The 15,939-nt window shown below is 40.9% G+C and overlaps 1 protein-coding gene across 6 annotated transcripts in view; it reads right to left on the bottom strand.

Annotated features, from left to right (window-relative positions):
* The window catches only part of SLC38A9 (solute carrier family 38 member 9), a 79,305-nt gene extending 66,279 nt beyond the window's left edge, over positions 1 to 13,026 (bottom strand). Inside the window, exons 1-3 of one of the 6 annotated variants that reach the window (XM_061129781.1) lie at positions 12,885 to 12,976; positions 6,593 to 6,694; positions 285 to 431 (exon numbers count right to left, since the gene is read on the bottom strand). In XM_061129781.1, the coding sequence (XP_060985764.1) occupies positions 285 to 397 (113 nt within the window). In that variant the 5' untranslated portion in view covers positions 398 to 431; positions 6,593 to 6,694; positions 12,885 to 12,976. Of the gene's footprint in view, positions 1 to 284; positions 432 to 6,592; positions 6,695 to 12,546; positions 12,704 to 12,726 lie in introns of those variants that run through there. The other 5 variants (XR_009690562.1, XM_061129778.1, XM_061129779.1 and 2 more) reach the window with 5 other exon arrangements.
* Positions 13,027 to 15,939: the final 2,913 nt, after the last annotated feature.

The raw sequence follows: 15,939 nt of genomic DNA, 5'->3' as shown, positions 1-15,939 counted from the left end.
ACAGATCAGACAATCAATAAGTATTTGTTACATGAGTCACATGCATATTACTTCATAAAACTTACCTCAGCCATCCCTGACAGAGATAACGGAGTTTAGTCTAAAAAGTCAAATACAAGTGAGAAAATGTATTCATATATATTCCCTTTTATATACAAACATACAGATCCTGTAAGAAATTAGATATTTTATAATAAAATCTCTATATATTTGGTTATAATGAGTTCTATTTTAATAACTAAAAGTCTTAATTTTGAAATAAATGTTTTATTTTGAACACTTACCTTTTAGATCTTATATCTGATGAATCAAACTGGATATTCATAGGTCCAGGATTTATTTCATGATCTCCCTCAGGGATGAGAAGATGCCTAGAATCACTATCCATATTTGCCATTTTCCTCAGACTCTAGGCACTAAAGAAGTCAGTCCTGTAATAAATCAGAAAAGAGAAATAATATAAAGTTTAATATAAGAATTATTTTACTACTGATAGGTAATACATTTGCATGTATAAGAAATAAAAAAAACACAGGAATTTGAAGATATCTTAATGAGATATATGCCTAAAATACTCATAGTATCAGAAACTTGCTAAGTTGAAAAGGAGTTACTACTTATTTTTCAGCTTAATAAAAAAAGAAGCAAGGCAATCCATTTCCAGTAATAAAACAGATTAGACTATCTGGGCTCATTTTCCGGCAGAAAACAACTGAAAATACTGGGTAAAATATAAAAAAATTTTTTTTGAAAATAGTAAGGAAAAGCAGGCCATTTGTAGGTGAATTTAAGGAACATAGAAAGTAAGTAGCTAGAACAAGTTGGTTCCGTTCTGAAGGTATTCGCTGTGCCAGGAGAAACTGTGCTGGGGTTTTCAACATGTTTTGGAATAGCAGGGAAATAAAAGACAAACCCCAAAATTCATCCAAAGGAAGGAATGAGTGTAGTAAGAAATCACCCCCACCCCTACTTTCAATACAGCTGTGACTACAGAGCGCTTCACCATCAGATTAGGAGTTAACAGGAAGTAATTCCAAAGAAAGGTAATGCCAAAGAATGCTCAAAGTACTGAACAATTGCCCTCAACTCACACGCTAGCAAAGTAATGCTCAAAATTCTCCAAGCCAGGCTTCAACAATATGTGAACCATAAACTCCCAGATATTCAAGCTGGTTTTAGAAAAGGCAGAGGAACCAGAGATCAAATTGCCAACATCTGCTGGATCATCGAAAAAGCAAGAGAGTTCCAGAAAAACATCTATTTCTGCCTTATTGACTACACCAAAGCCTTTGACTGTGTGGATCACAATAAACTGTGGAAAAGTCTTCAAGAGATGAGAATACCAGACCACGTGACCTGTCTCCTGAGAAACCTATATGCAGGTCAGGAAGCAACAGTTAGAACTGGACATGGAACAACAGACTGGTTCCAAATAGGAAAAGGAGTACATCAAGGCTGTATACTGTCACCCTGCTTATTTAACTTCTATTCAGAGTACATCATGAGAAACGCTGGGCTGGATAAAGCACAAGCTGGAATAAAGATTGCCGGGAGAAATATCAAAAACCTAAGATATGCAGATGACACCACCCTTATGGCAGAAAGTGAAGAGAAATGAAGAGCCTCTTGATGAAAGTGAAAGAGGAGAGTAAAAAAGTTGGCTTAAAGCTCAACATTCAGAAAACTAAGATCATGGCATCTGGTCCCATCACTTCATGGCAAATAGATGGGGAAACAGTGAAAACAGTGGCTGACTTTATTTTCTTGGGCTCCAAAATCACTGCAGACGGTGACTGCAGTCATGAAATTAAAAGATGCTTACTCCTTGGAAGGAAAGTTACGACCAACCTAGATAGCATATTACAAAGCAGAGACATTACTTTGCCAACAAAGGTCCATCTAGTCAAGGCTATGGTTTTTCCAGTGGTCATGTATGGATGTGAGAGTTGGCCTATAAAGAAAGCTGAGTGCCGAAGAACGGATGTTTTTGAACTGTGATGTTGCAGAAGACTCTTGAGAGTCCCTTGGACTGCAAGGAGATCCAACCAGTCCATCCTAAAGGAGATCAGTCCTGAGTGTTCATTAGAAGGACTGATGTTGAAGCTGAAACTCCAATATTTTGGCCACCTGATGCGAAGAGCTAACTCATTTGAAAAGACCCTGATGCTGGGAAAGATTGAAGGTAGGAGGAGAAGCGGACGACAGAGGATGAGATGGTTGGATGGCATCACTGACTCAATGGACATGTGTTTGAGTAAACTCCGGGAGTTGGTGATGGACAGGGAGGCCTGGTATGCTGCAGTCCATGGTGTTGCAAAGAGTTGGACACAACTGAGTGACTGAACTGAACTGAAAAGTGCCTCACTCTCTCACAAGAGAATTGCAAACAAGTTTTCTTGACACTGACCACAGCCTGTGTGTGTGTTTGTATGTTTCTGTGTGTGTGTCTGTGTAGAGGGAAATATTATACACTACAAACTGCACCTCATGGATTTGCAAGGTGATCAAAGAACACTTAAAGCTATGCACATAATTTCAGGTTACTTGCTTGGTAGAGCTTATAGGTAACTGGCTGAAGCAAAGGTAAATCTTTTCTTTGAGGATCCAGAAAACACTGATCCTAGGCCTCAAAAAAGGCTTGCAAACAATTTTTCAAGAACAATGAATAGTATACCGTCAAAAATAAACCAACATATAAAGAAACAAAATGCTATTAGTGAGAACCAGGAGAAATAGCAGAAATAGCTTCACAAAGGCTTCAACCACATTCTTATTATCAGAATAAGATTATAAAACAATTATGCTTCCTACCTTTAAACAAATAAAGGAAAAAGTGGATATTTTCAAAAAGTAAAAGCATGTTTGTAAAGGACTAGAGTGAACACTTAGGCCCAGATAAATAACAACAAAGAAAAAAATAACAAAACAAAACATAATAGCCAATAGCCAAAATTTAAAACTCAATGGATGTATTTAAAAGCTGAAGAGAGGATGCTGGCAACATGGTAGAATAAAAAGCTACCTTTATCTTTTCCTTTCAAAGTACGACCAGTAACACATCTATAACACAACAAAAGTGCCTCCACCCTACACACTAGGATGCTGGAGAATTCCACACATCTGTACATCTAAAAGTGAGCAGACTAGATAGAATATTTAGAAGAGGGGGAAACTGAGGGAGGGAGAGACCAAGGGAAGAGTGATGGTGGTGCCTGTAGTCCTAGCCCTCCAGCTGAGCAGCTGAGACTGCAGCCCCAAAAGACCGGATAGCAGCAGGGGAGGTGGGCACACAACTCCTGCCTCAGCAGCCGCCATGAGCACAGAGGCCAAGACAGAGAACCTTACAACACTTCACCCAGCAGAGGTGCCTCTCTCTTCTCCCTCCCCCTGCAATGTCAGAGCCTGTAATTCAGGAGATCCTGGATATGAAGTAAGGGAGCACCATCCTGGCTATAGCAGAAGGCAAGGCACCAACAACCCTGGAGGCACAAGAAGCGGTACTGAGTGCCCAGGGTAACACTGCCAACAGAGGTGATGAAGGATGGAGAGCGAAGATTCAAAGATAACTACAGGTAGTTCGGTTAAGAGAAGCCAAAAGATCGTGCACCACTTACTGGAAAACAGAAGAAAGGCCTCTAACTTCTAATCTATTGAATCTGTTATAATCAAGCAAAAAGGTGTTGGCCACTTGAAATTTGTCTGTGGAGAAACAGCTCATTAGGCACCGTGAACCGCAGTAACACTGCTGCTGCTGCTGCTGCTAAGTCGCTTCAGTCGTGTCTGACTCTGTGTGAACCCACAGACGGCAGTCCACCAGGCGCCACCGTCCCCGGGATTCTCCAGGCAAGAACACTGGAGTGGGTTGCCATTTCCTTCTCCAATGCATGAAAGTGAAAAGTGAAAGTGAAGTCGCTCAGTCATGTCTGCCTCTTCGCGACCCCATGGACTGCAGCCTACCATGCTCCTCCGTCCGTGGGATTTTCCAGGCAAGGGTATTGGAGTGGGTTGCCATTGCCTTCTCCGAACACTGCACTACAAAATGACAATTCTCCAAAAACTAAATGTAAAGTAATGAAATATTGTGACCTAATTGAAACAGATTTAAAATATTTGTCATGAAGAAACTCAACAAACTACAAGAAAACTCAGACAGGCAGATTCAATGAGCTCAGGAATAAAATTAATGAACAGAATACTTTAACAAAGTGATTTAAACTCTAAAATAGAACTAACTGAAAATTCTAGAGCTGAAGAATTCAATAAATGAAATGAAGAATGAATTACAAAGCAATGGAAATCGAGCAGACTGGATAAAAGACAGAATTGGCAAGCTTGAAGATAGAAATCTAAAAGTAATACCAGTAGGAGAGGAGTAGAAATAAGATATTTTTTTAAATCAGGAAATTCTACAAGAGCTGACTGACTCTTTAAGGAAGGACAACATTAGGACATTGGGTATCCCAGAAAAGAGAGAAGGGGACAGAATTTATTAAAGAAATAATAGCTGAGAATTTCCCAAGCCTGTGGTAAGAACTGGATATACAAGTCTATGAAGCTAGGAGAACACCTAATTACCTCAATGCAAAAAGATCTTCTCTAAGACACATCATATTAAAACTGTCAAAAGGGGTTTCCCTGGTGGCTCAGTGGTAAAGGACCCGTCTGCCGATGCACAAGACATGGGTTCCATCCCTGATCCAGGAAGATCCTACATGCCAAAGAGCTACTAAGCCCATGCACCACAACTATTGAAACTGTGCTCTAAATCCTGGAAGCCACTACTACTGAAGCCCACGTGCCCAGGCATGCATGCCACAGTGATGAGAAGCCCTTGTACCACAACTAGAGAGCAGTTCATGCTCGCTGCAGCTAGAGAAAGCCCATACAGCAATGAAAACCCAATAAAGCCATAAAAAATAACAACAAAAAACTGTCAGAAGTGAATCATGAAGAAAAAATTTTAAAGGTAGCTAAGGGAAAAAGGATAACAACCTATAATGGAACCTCCATTACAGACAGAAAATCCTACACTGCCACCAGATGTCATTGATGAATTCAGTAAAGTTGCAGTATACAAAATTAATATACAGAAATCTGTTGTTAATTCTACACACTAATAATGAATTACTCAAAAGAGAAATTAAGAAAATAAGTCCATGTACCACTGCATCAAAAAAGAATAAAAAACCTAGAAATGAACTTATCTAAGGAGGCAAAAGACCTGTACTTGGAAAAATACAAGACACCGATGAAAGGAATTGAAAATGACACAAATAGATGAAAAGATATACCATGTTCATGGGTTAGAATTAATACTGCTAAAATGACCATACTACCCAAGGCAATCTACAGATTCAGTGCAATCACTACTAAAATACCAAGGGCCTTTCTCACAGAACTATAGAAAAATAATTTTAAAATTTGTATGGAAATACAAAAGACCCTGAATAGCTAAAATAATCTTGAGAAAGAGAACAAAGTTAAAAGAATAATATTCTTTGACTTCAGACTATACTACAAAGCTACAAAAACAAATAATAATAAAAATCAAAACTATGACATAGGCACAAAAACAGACAAACAGATCAATTAAACAGGATAGAAAGCACAGAAATAAACCTATGCACTAATAGTCAATTAATCTATGACAAAGGAGGCAGGAATATACAGTGGAGAAGAGAATTTTTTTCAAAAAGTGGTGCTCAGAAAACTGGACAACTACATGTAAAAGAATGAAATTAGAACATTTTCTCACACCAAATACAAAAATAAACTCAACATGGATTAAAGACCTAATATAAGACTGGAAACCATAAAACTCTTAGAGGAAAACATAAGCAGAACATGCTAACATAAATCACAGCAGTATTTTTTTTATCTGTATGCTAAAGCAAGGAGAAGGGGATGACAGAGGACAAGACAGCTGGATGGTATCACTGAATCAATGGACACGAGTTTGAGTAAACTCCGGGAGATGGTGAAGGACAGGGAAGCCTGGCGTGCTGCAGTCCATGGGGTCACAAAGAGTTGGACATGGCTGAGCAACTGAACAACAAATGCTAAAGCAAAGGAAATAAAAGCAAAAATAAATATGACCTATTCAGACTTAAAAGCTTTTGCAGAACACGAAGGAAACCAGTGACAAAACAGACAGCATATTAAATAGGAGAAAATATTTGCTAATGGTATGACTGATAAGGGGTCCTGCATTGGCAGGTGGATTCTTAACCACTGAGCCACCAGGGAAACTCTAGATATTTCCTTATTAAGTAAGTAGGTGGTAGTCACTCAATCATATCTGACTCTTTGTGACCCCGTGGACTATAGCTCACCAGGCTCCTCTGTCCATGGAATTCTCCAGGCAAGAATACTGGAGTGGGTAGCCATTCTCTTCTCCACGGGACCATCCCAATCCAGGGATCGAACCTGGGTCTCTTATGTTGAAGGCAGATTCTTTACTATCTGAGCTACCAGGGGAACCCTAGGCATTTCCTTACTATATCTGACTCTTTGTGATCCCATGGACATATCTTACTCTTTGTGATCCCATGGACATATCTGACTCTCTGTGACCCCATGTATTATAGCTCACCAGGTTCCTCTGCCCATGGAATTCTCCAGGCAAGAATACTAGAGTAGGTAGCCATTTTCTTCTCCAGGGGATCATCCCAATCCAGGATCCAACCTGAGTCTCCTGTGTTGCAGGCAGAATATTTACCATCTGAGTCACCAGGGAAGCCCTAGGTATTTCCTTAGACAGCAATAATCCTTCTAGCAGCAGTGAAACAGAGGAAAAGTCAATAACCAAGTCACAGTAGGGAAAAAAGTTACCTGCTCAAACAATGGTGGCAATACATGGTTACACTTACATGGTTCTAACTTACTTTGCTAACCAATGCTCTCCATTGTATTGGTTCCTAAACTAAACTAGGATGTGGCTGAATTTACAAATAGGATTCTTTTAACTCCCAGAGATGATACTTTCACTGATTATTGAATGTTAGGAAACCAGAAAAGAGGAAAATCTAGAAAGGTTCTTAAATTTCAGTCAGCCTTAATAAAAAGTAGTAATCAGGGTTGAGGAAAATATGAAGGATATTCAGGAATTGACATAAAAGTTCCAGTTTAATCACAAACATCTATTTTTTTTTTCCTGAGCAAACCTGAAATTTGCATTGTCAAATTAGCCTTTTATTCCAAACAAGTATAAAACTGATATTTCAATGATTTAAAATAAATCATAAATGAGTTCAAAGTTCAAATCCAAAGTTCCCAGTGCCTTTCAGAAATTTAATAATATTCAAATAAATATGAAGAATTGTTAAGAAAATTGATAATTTTTCAGTTGCCTCAACTTTAAATTCCCCCAGAAAGCTGTCTCAAAGGAAATTTAATATCTTTTTTTGAAAGTCTTGATGAGAACTATAAGATATCTTAAAATCTGATGAATTAGGTTGAGAGGTGAACTGGAGTTTCATAGCTAATATTACAGGATAGTGCTATCAATGATTGACTATTTTTGTCATAGACTAACACTAATACAGGAAACTAAATACACAAAATGACATAAACAGACATACTCAACTTCTATTTCATTCAGTCCTCTGACCCTTAAAACAAAGTCCCAGATGCAAGATTAACGTCAAAGATAAGTCATTTAATAATGAGACACTAATCATTTAAGATTGGTTTTAGTAAGGGGTCTCAAGACAAAAACAGCTTATTAATAACTTGTTTGCTAATACCTATGCTGAAACATTATCTCCACAAAAAGAACATAGAGAACAACAAAAGGAAGTTCCTGTAACGTCTTTTAAAAGGTATTAACCGTGAGCATTATCATATTTCAAAGAATGTCAGTCCTTTCCACTCCAGGTTCAGAAACTTCCTTTCACAATTCTTTGAGAAAGCAAATTTATAGTACTGGGTTGGCCAAAAAGTTCCTGCAGTTTTAAAGCAAAAACAGAAGACACATTCTTCATCATTTTCACCAAGAACTTTATTGAACAACATATTCACCAATTGCAACATATTCACCAATATGCAGATGAAACTACTCTAATGACAGAAAGTGAAGAGGAACTGAAGACTCTCTTGAGGAGAGTGAAAAGGAAATGAAAAAGCCAGTTTAAAACTCAACATTCAAAAAACGAAGATCATGGCATCCGGTTTCATCACTTCATGGCAAGTAGATGGGGGAAAAGTGGATGCAGTGGCAGATTTTATTTCCTTGGGCTGCAAAATCAATGTGGACTGTGACTGCAGCCACGAAATTAAGACGTTTATTCCTTGGAAGGAAAGCTGTGACAAACCTAGACAGCATATTAAAAAGCAGAGACATCATTTTGCCAACAAAGGTCCATATAGTCAAAGCTATGGTTTTTACAATAGTCAGGTACAGATGTGAGAGTTGGATCATAGATAAGGCTGAGCGCCAAAGAACTGATGCTTTCAACTGTGGTGCTGGAGAACACTCTTGAGAGTCCCTGGGACAGGAAGGCAATCAAACCAGTCAATCCTAAAGGAAATCAACCCTGAACATTCACTGAAAGGACTGATGCTGAAGCTGAAGCTCCAGTACTCTGGCCACCTGATGCAAAGAGCTGACTCATCGCAGAAAAGACCCTGTTGCTGGGAAAGTCTGAAGGCAGGAGAAGGGGCAGCAGAGGATGAGATGGTTGGATGGCATCACAGACTTGATGGACATGAGATTGAGAAAACTCTGGGAAATAGTGAAGAACAGGGATGCCTGGCATGCTGCTGTGCAGGGGTCCAGTGCAAACAGTGGGACACAACTTAGTGACTGGATAACATTCACCATTTTGTTTCACTACCTTCTGACATTTTTCGGGCAATTTTATAACTCCATCGTCCCAAAGCTTTTTATCTTTTTGAGCAAGAAACTGTTTCAGGTGCTTCTTACAATCTTCCAGGGAACTGAAAATTTTCCATTAAGAGAATTTTGGAAGGACTGAAATAAATGGAAATCTGAAGATGCAGTGTCTGGTGAATACGGTGGATGAATCAGACCTTCCCAGCCAAGCTGTAACAGGTTTTGTCTGGTCATCAGAGAAATATGCAGTCTTGCGTTATCCTGATGGAAGACTATGTGTTTTCTGTTGACTAATACCAGATTCTTTTCTTTGAGTGCTGCTTTCAGTTGGTCAAATGGGGAGCAGTACTTGTTGGAATTAATAGTTCTGTTTTCCAGAAGGAGTTCATAGTAGAGACCTCCCTTCCAATCCCACCACATACAAAACATCATGTTCTCTGAATGGAGATCAACCTTTGGTGTGGTTGGTGGTAGTTCATTTCACTTGCCCCATGATCTCTTTGATTCCACATTACTGTATGGTATCCAATTTTTATTGCCCATCACAATTTGTTTTAAAAATGGTATTTTCATTAAATAGAGAATTGAATGCAGAAATATGGTCAAGGTTTTTTTGCTTAACTTACATGGAACCCAAACATCAAAGCGATTAACACAACCAAGCTCGTGCAAATGATTTTCAAAGCTTGATTTGGATTTTCTGAGCATGTTGGCTATTTCCCTCATGATATAAAGTTGACTGTTCTCATTAGTGTCTCGATTTGATCACTCTCAACTTCAACTGGTCTACCTGAACGTGGAACATCACCCAGCAAGAAATCTCTAGTACTGTACTTCCTTGATGGCTCAGTGATTACAGAGGCCACCTGCTAATGCAGGGGACACAGGTTTGACCCCTGGTCTGGGGAGAGTCCCCGTGCCACTGGGCAACTAAGTCCGTGTGCCACAATTACCAAGACTGTGCTCTAAAGGCTGGGAGGCACAACCACTGAGCCCATGTGCCGCAACTAATGAAGCATGTGCACCCTAGAGCCTGTGCTCCACAACAAGAGAAGCCACTGCAATGAGAAGCCCATGCATTGCAACTAGACAGTAGCCCCTCCTCTCCGCAACTAGAGAAAAGCCCACACAGCAACAAAGACCTAGCATAGCCATAAAGAAAGAAAGAAAGAAAAGAAAGAAAGAAATCTCCAGTACAAACCACAAACCATTTTGTCACATTTGATCAGTCATGCCACCTTCTCCACACACTGCACAAGTCTATTCTTGTGTTTCAGTTGCCTTTTTACCTTTCATGAAATAATAAAGCATAAAATGCCAAAAACGTTGCTTTTTTCCTTCCATCTTCAATATTAAAATACACCAATTTTGATGAATTTTTTTTTTTAATGCACACTGATATGACAGCTCTTACAACACAATCTAACAGAACTGTTTCAAATGAAGTTAGACAACAAAGCACTACTACAGCATCTTACAGAAAACAACCAAACGAAGTTTTTGGCCAACTCAATACATATGCCAAGATGCTAGCAACAATCTGCAATAACAGGCACTGGCTTTTGTCCAAAGAAATGGATTATGAACCCACCATATAAGTATTTATGAGTGAGAATTACTATTAACTAATACTTCTGCATATGGTAGAGCTTTAGATACTACATTTATATTCAGTTTACCAGGCTGGGGGTTGATAATTTCTTTTTTTTTCTGTAAATGGCCAGATAGTAAATATTTTAGGCTTTGCCAGCCATACGGTCTGTGCAACTACTCAACTTTGCCTTGTAGCACAAAAGACAATATATAAATGAGTAAGCATGGCTGTGTTCCAGTAAAACTACATAAAAAAGTAAATACATTTGGCAGTGGGCCAAGTTTGGTCATGGTTTACGTACCTATCCAGTATGCCAATATAAAAGTAAATAGGGGACTTTCCTGTTCGTCCAGTGGCTAAGAATCCGTGTTCCCAATGCAAGGGGCCTGGGTTCGATACCTGGTCATGGAATTAGATTCCACATGCCACAACTAAAACATCCCACATGCTGCAATTAAGACCTGATGCAGTCAAATAAATAAATATTAAAAAAGAAAAAAGCAAATGGAATCACATCATTAAAAAGGCAGCCTGGTGAAAGCAGTTTTGTTATGTATATGTATGTTCTTCTATGTATTGTAAGTCTATAACTTCTATAAAGTCCAGTAATGGACTTATCCCAACCTCTTCCTTATGAATTGCTTAATGGTCAACCAATAGGAGCTATAATATTTAAATTCCGATGTGACAGTTGGATCAACAAATCCTTCAAGAGGTGTAAATTTGACAGTGCTGGAAGAGAACGTGGTTCAATAAAGAAATTACCAGTTAAAACAATGCAGTAGCACCAAAAAACCTATCCTCCCACACTGGGGAACTCTATTATAATGCTCTAAAGTTATGTTTAGGGAGGAAAAAAGAAAGAATACTGGTATACTGGTAAAGGACTTAAATTTAAGTGTATTATAAAATGCTGGCCTGGTAGATTTTTAACCTATTAACGATTTTTTTTTTTTTTACTTTTATGGTCATATCTCCTTAAAAAAAAAATACTACTATAAATCATTATTTTAATTTGTAATTCATGCATTCCCATCCTCCTATGCTGTTTATCTTTTATTGTAACTATTCAGGGTATTATGAAAATCACAATAAACAGCAACTACTTTTACGTATGTAACTGAGATATGCAGCATTTAAGATTGAGAGAAGAAATCTAAGGCTAAAGGTTCTCAGAGCTGTAGTGGGCACACAGTGGGAAAGCTGAACTTTGTTTTCTTCCAGTCAAAAAATCTATAGGTGACATTTTAGTTTGCTACTGATCTGTCATCTTAACATGAAGTTTGTAGATGTTTGTGATGCAAGGAGATTTTTGTTCAAGTTAAAACAAGGTTTCTTTAACCTATTGGAAAGTTTAAGGGCTTCCCAGGTGGCCCCTGTGGTAAGGAATCCACCCGCCAGTGCAAGAGAGGGAAGAGACGCTGGTTCGATCCCTGGCGCAGGAAGAGTCCCTGGAGAAGGGCATGACAACCCACTCCAGCATTCTTGCCTGCAGAATCCCATGGAGAGAGGAGCCTGGAGGGTTACAGCCCCATAGGATCGCAAAGAATCTGAAAGGATTGAAGCGACTTTGCACCCACGCATTGAAAAGTCTAAAGCCTTTCCCTTCAGGGATTGCCTGGTTACCTTGCATATGACAGCAGTAAAAAGATAAAAGAAGGGGGAACAGGTTAGAGTTTGCTAATCTACTGATCGCAGCAATAGATTAAGGCAAGGCTTGAGAGTCACGAAAATTAGGTTTCAGTCAATAACTGGTTGTCTGGTGGTGAGCGAGTCAATTTCTTCATCTTGGTGGGCCTGACTTTTCTCATCTGGAAAGTCTCAACGCACTTGATAGCAACTCTCAAAGACCCCTTCAAGCTCTGCTATTTTAAGACAGGAAGATGTCAAGCCACCTACTATCAGGGCACTAGCTCTCACAATCGAGCCGGGGGTGGGGGTTGGGGAGAAGAGTGACAAGGACTTACTGGTCTGGCCCTCACTCCCCACCCTTCGCCCCCGCCATCTGCGGCCCGAGCTCAAGGCATCAAAGGGGATCCCCCGCCCCCACTTCCCCTCTCTAGCTCTCTCCTACTCCCATTATTATAATTCTCCCAATTCTCCACCTCCCTCCTCTCACCTGGGTCTTCACCCACTGTAACCTTGCCTTTTCCTTAAGGCTCCGGCAGACACGACTCCCACAGCCCCTCGAGTTCTCCCAGGCACGGACTGAGTCCCCTACTTTGCTCGCACCCGAACCCTGTAGGAGCGCGCGCCGCCCCTCCGGACAGGACTCCACGGGCCCCAGCTTTGGCCTCACCGCTCCCGCAAGAAGCCACCGTTCCGACGCGTTTCCCCAAAGAACTTCCCCGAGTGACAGCCCGCTCCGATGCAAGCTCAGTCGTTCAGGCCGCTTCTCCCCTCTTCCCTCTGCTCCTTCCCCGGAGGTGAGTTTGCAAAACCCGGAACGTGCTCTACCTGAGCAGGCCAAGCCCAGAAACTCAGAGCGTTTGGCGGGAAGGAGTACACCCCTTCCCCAATCTTCTCAACTTGCCACAGCGAGGCTTCTAAGTCCCCTGGACAGGAAAAGGCAAAGGCCTAGGTCGCGGGGGCCGGCGGGGGATGGAGTTCTGAGAGCACCAAGCCGGCAGCCGCAGTCAAACCTCCCGCCGTCGCGGACTACAACTCCCAGAGGGCTCTGCGACAACCAACACGCCTCCCGCCGCAGAGCCCAACCCACCCCCCGCCCCCCGCCTTCAGCTTCGGCTTTTGCTTGGGCTTCAACTTCAGAAAGAGGGGCGGCCCGGGTGGACAAATCGCTCCCCCGAGCCATGTGACGTCCGCGCTGGAGTCTGTTGTACGTCCGAGGCCCTTTAAGGCGTCGAAGTGGAGGGACGCGGTCTCCTGCAGTCGGTACCACCCCCGAGGCCACTGAGAAAGGGCGGATGTGATATTTCCATCTAGGGCAGACTTCCCACTGTCTCTCATTTCAGGATGATGCTCTGTCTCTCATCACGTGCTTGAACCTTATGGATACCAAGGGAAGCTGGTTTGAAAAAAAAATTGTTGAATTGGCACTTTTCCTTCCTTGTGTAGACACGTAGGCTTTTTAAAAATTTTAACGTGTTGGCAAATTACTCACAAGCCTGAAAAGGGATTTGGGAGGATTTTAAGCACCCTCTCCCCATCCCTAGCAGTTTCTCCCAGAGCCACCCCAAATAAACATACAACTAAGTAAAATTAATGTCCTTGTTATTAAAAGTCAGCTTAAGGTAAGCCTTCTGAAAAGCATATGGTGATACCTAAGCTCTTCTTATACAGGAAGCCGGTGATTTTTTTTTTTTTTTTGAAGGAAAACAACCAGAATAAATCCAACAATGTAATATGTTAATGGAATAGAAATAACCCAAATTTAACAAATATCTCATATTGAGTGCCAAGCATTTTACATGCAAAATATCTTTTTAAAATGTTTTCTTTTATTATTTTTGGCTGTGCTGTATCTTTGTTGCTGTCCGGGCTTTGTCTAATTGTGGAGAGCAGGGCTACTCTTCGTTGCAGAGGGTTCTCATTGTGGTGGCTTCTCTTGTTGTGGCGGACAGGATCTAGGTGTGCTGGCTTCAGTATTTGTGGCTCTTGGGCTCAGAAGTTGTGGTGCGTGGGCTTATTTGCTGTGCAGCATGTGGACTCTTCCCTGACCAGGGATTGAACTCGTGTCCCCTGCATTGACAGTTGGATCATTATCCACTGTACCCTCACATTCAATATCTCTTTAAGTCTTCCACATGATTCTAGAAGTGTGTATTACCCCTATTTTACAAATAAGGAAGCTGACCTAGACAATTTAAGTGAGTTACCCAAGGCACAATAACTATTAAGCAGCAGAAGAGCTGAAAATCAAACTAAGGTCTTATTCCAAAACCTGTGCTCTCAAACACTTCCTGTGGTAGTGAGGGTTTGACAATTACAAGGCAGGTGATGTGATGAATGTTGCCTTTAAGGTGCGTGCTAAGTCACTTCAATAGTGTGTGATTCTTTGTGGCCCTATGGACTGTAGCCTGCCAGGCTCCCCTGACCATAAGATGCTCTGGGCAAGAATACTGGAGTGGGTTGCCACGCCCTCCTCACCTTTAAGGTAGATAAAAGTTATTTTGCTAATGGTATCTGTATTTAAAAACTTTTGCAGCTGCTCTTTAACAGTACATTCATTGAGTACTGCTCAACAGTACATTCTTCAGATCAACAGTACATTTCTTTTGATAACTCCAGTGATAGAAAAATGTTCTTTTTTCTCTGCTTTTCAAGCTGAGAAAATATTTTTAGGCAAGGCTGAAAAGTGTGAAAGGAAATGGTATAGAATGACATCAGCAAAGATAGCTGAATAGGGAACTTGAAAATTGTCCCTCCCACAAAAGCAAGAAATAAGCTGGCAAAACTGTCAGAATCAACTTTTTTGGGTACTCTGGAATCTAACAAAAAAAATTACACCAACCAGGGGAACACTTAAGGAGAGACTGCTGAATTTTGGCAAGAGAGCTCTATGATCATCTCCAGCTTGTCAGTGGCCTTGAAGACAGCAGCCCACATCCCTGGCTTAGGTTGCTGGTAACACAGAGGGCAACACGGACCTTATTCTAAAGGAGTTGTGAGGATTCCATGGCAGTCCAGTGTTAAGGAGTCCCTGCTTTTACTGCTGAGAGCCCCTGTTCAATTGCTGGTGAGGGAACTAAGATCTCACAGGCAGTGCTGTGAGGGCGAAAAAAAGAAAAAGAGAAAGAGTTGTAATTGTGTGTTTTGACCTCTCTGGTGGTTCCCTGAAGGTTTGGCTCAAGGCTGTCTTGGAGCCTCCCCAGGACTGAGGCAGCTAGCTTCCCAGGCAGGGTTTGTCAAAAGGATTTAAAGCGAATATATTAGCCACTGCCATAAGGGTGCAGTATAACAGATGAGACAAACAATAAGCAGGCCAAAAAGCCTGGGAAGGAAGAGGCTGGGGGAGCAGATACTTGGGGAATAAGGGTTTTGAAAAGCTTCCTCTTATTCTGGGGAAACTAGAAGGCCACATGCCTGCCTTGGTCTGGACACATACTCAGAAAAGACCTGAGAAGACTCTGTCCACCTAAGCTCTCACTTCTGGTTGACCTTTAGAGTTGGTGCAAGGAGGAAGTGAAGACTACTGCAGAACTGTAAAGTATCTAGCTAAGCATTGAAGGAGTGCTCCAGTGACACAACTAATTGGCAAGCACTGGAAGAGTTTTTTTGAATCTTGATTGTTTATTTTTAATTTTTTGCTTCTAGGCATTTAATAAAGACTTCTCTGCTAAATTACTAGTTGACCACCAAGCTAATGGAATGGAGTGGTCATGCAACAAAGAAGGCAGACTTTTTAGAATTAGTTGACTGGTAGTTAAATCTCCTTGAAAAAGACTCTGATGCTGGGGAAGATAGAAGGCAAAAGGAGAAGAGGGCAGCAGAGAATGAGATTGTTATTGGATAGCATCACCTACTCAGTGGACACGAGTTTGAGCAAACTCTG

This window comes from Dama dama, chromosome 25 (assembly GCF_033118175.1).
Source record: "Dama dama isolate Ldn47 chromosome 25, ASM3311817v1, whole genome shotgun sequence".
In the NCBI taxonomy this organism is placed as follows: domain Eukaryota; kingdom Metazoa; phylum Chordata; class Mammalia; order Artiodactyla; family Cervidae; genus Dama; species Dama dama.
Note: the sequence above shows the minus strand (reverse complement) of the source record. Positions and strands in the feature narration are given on the sequence as shown.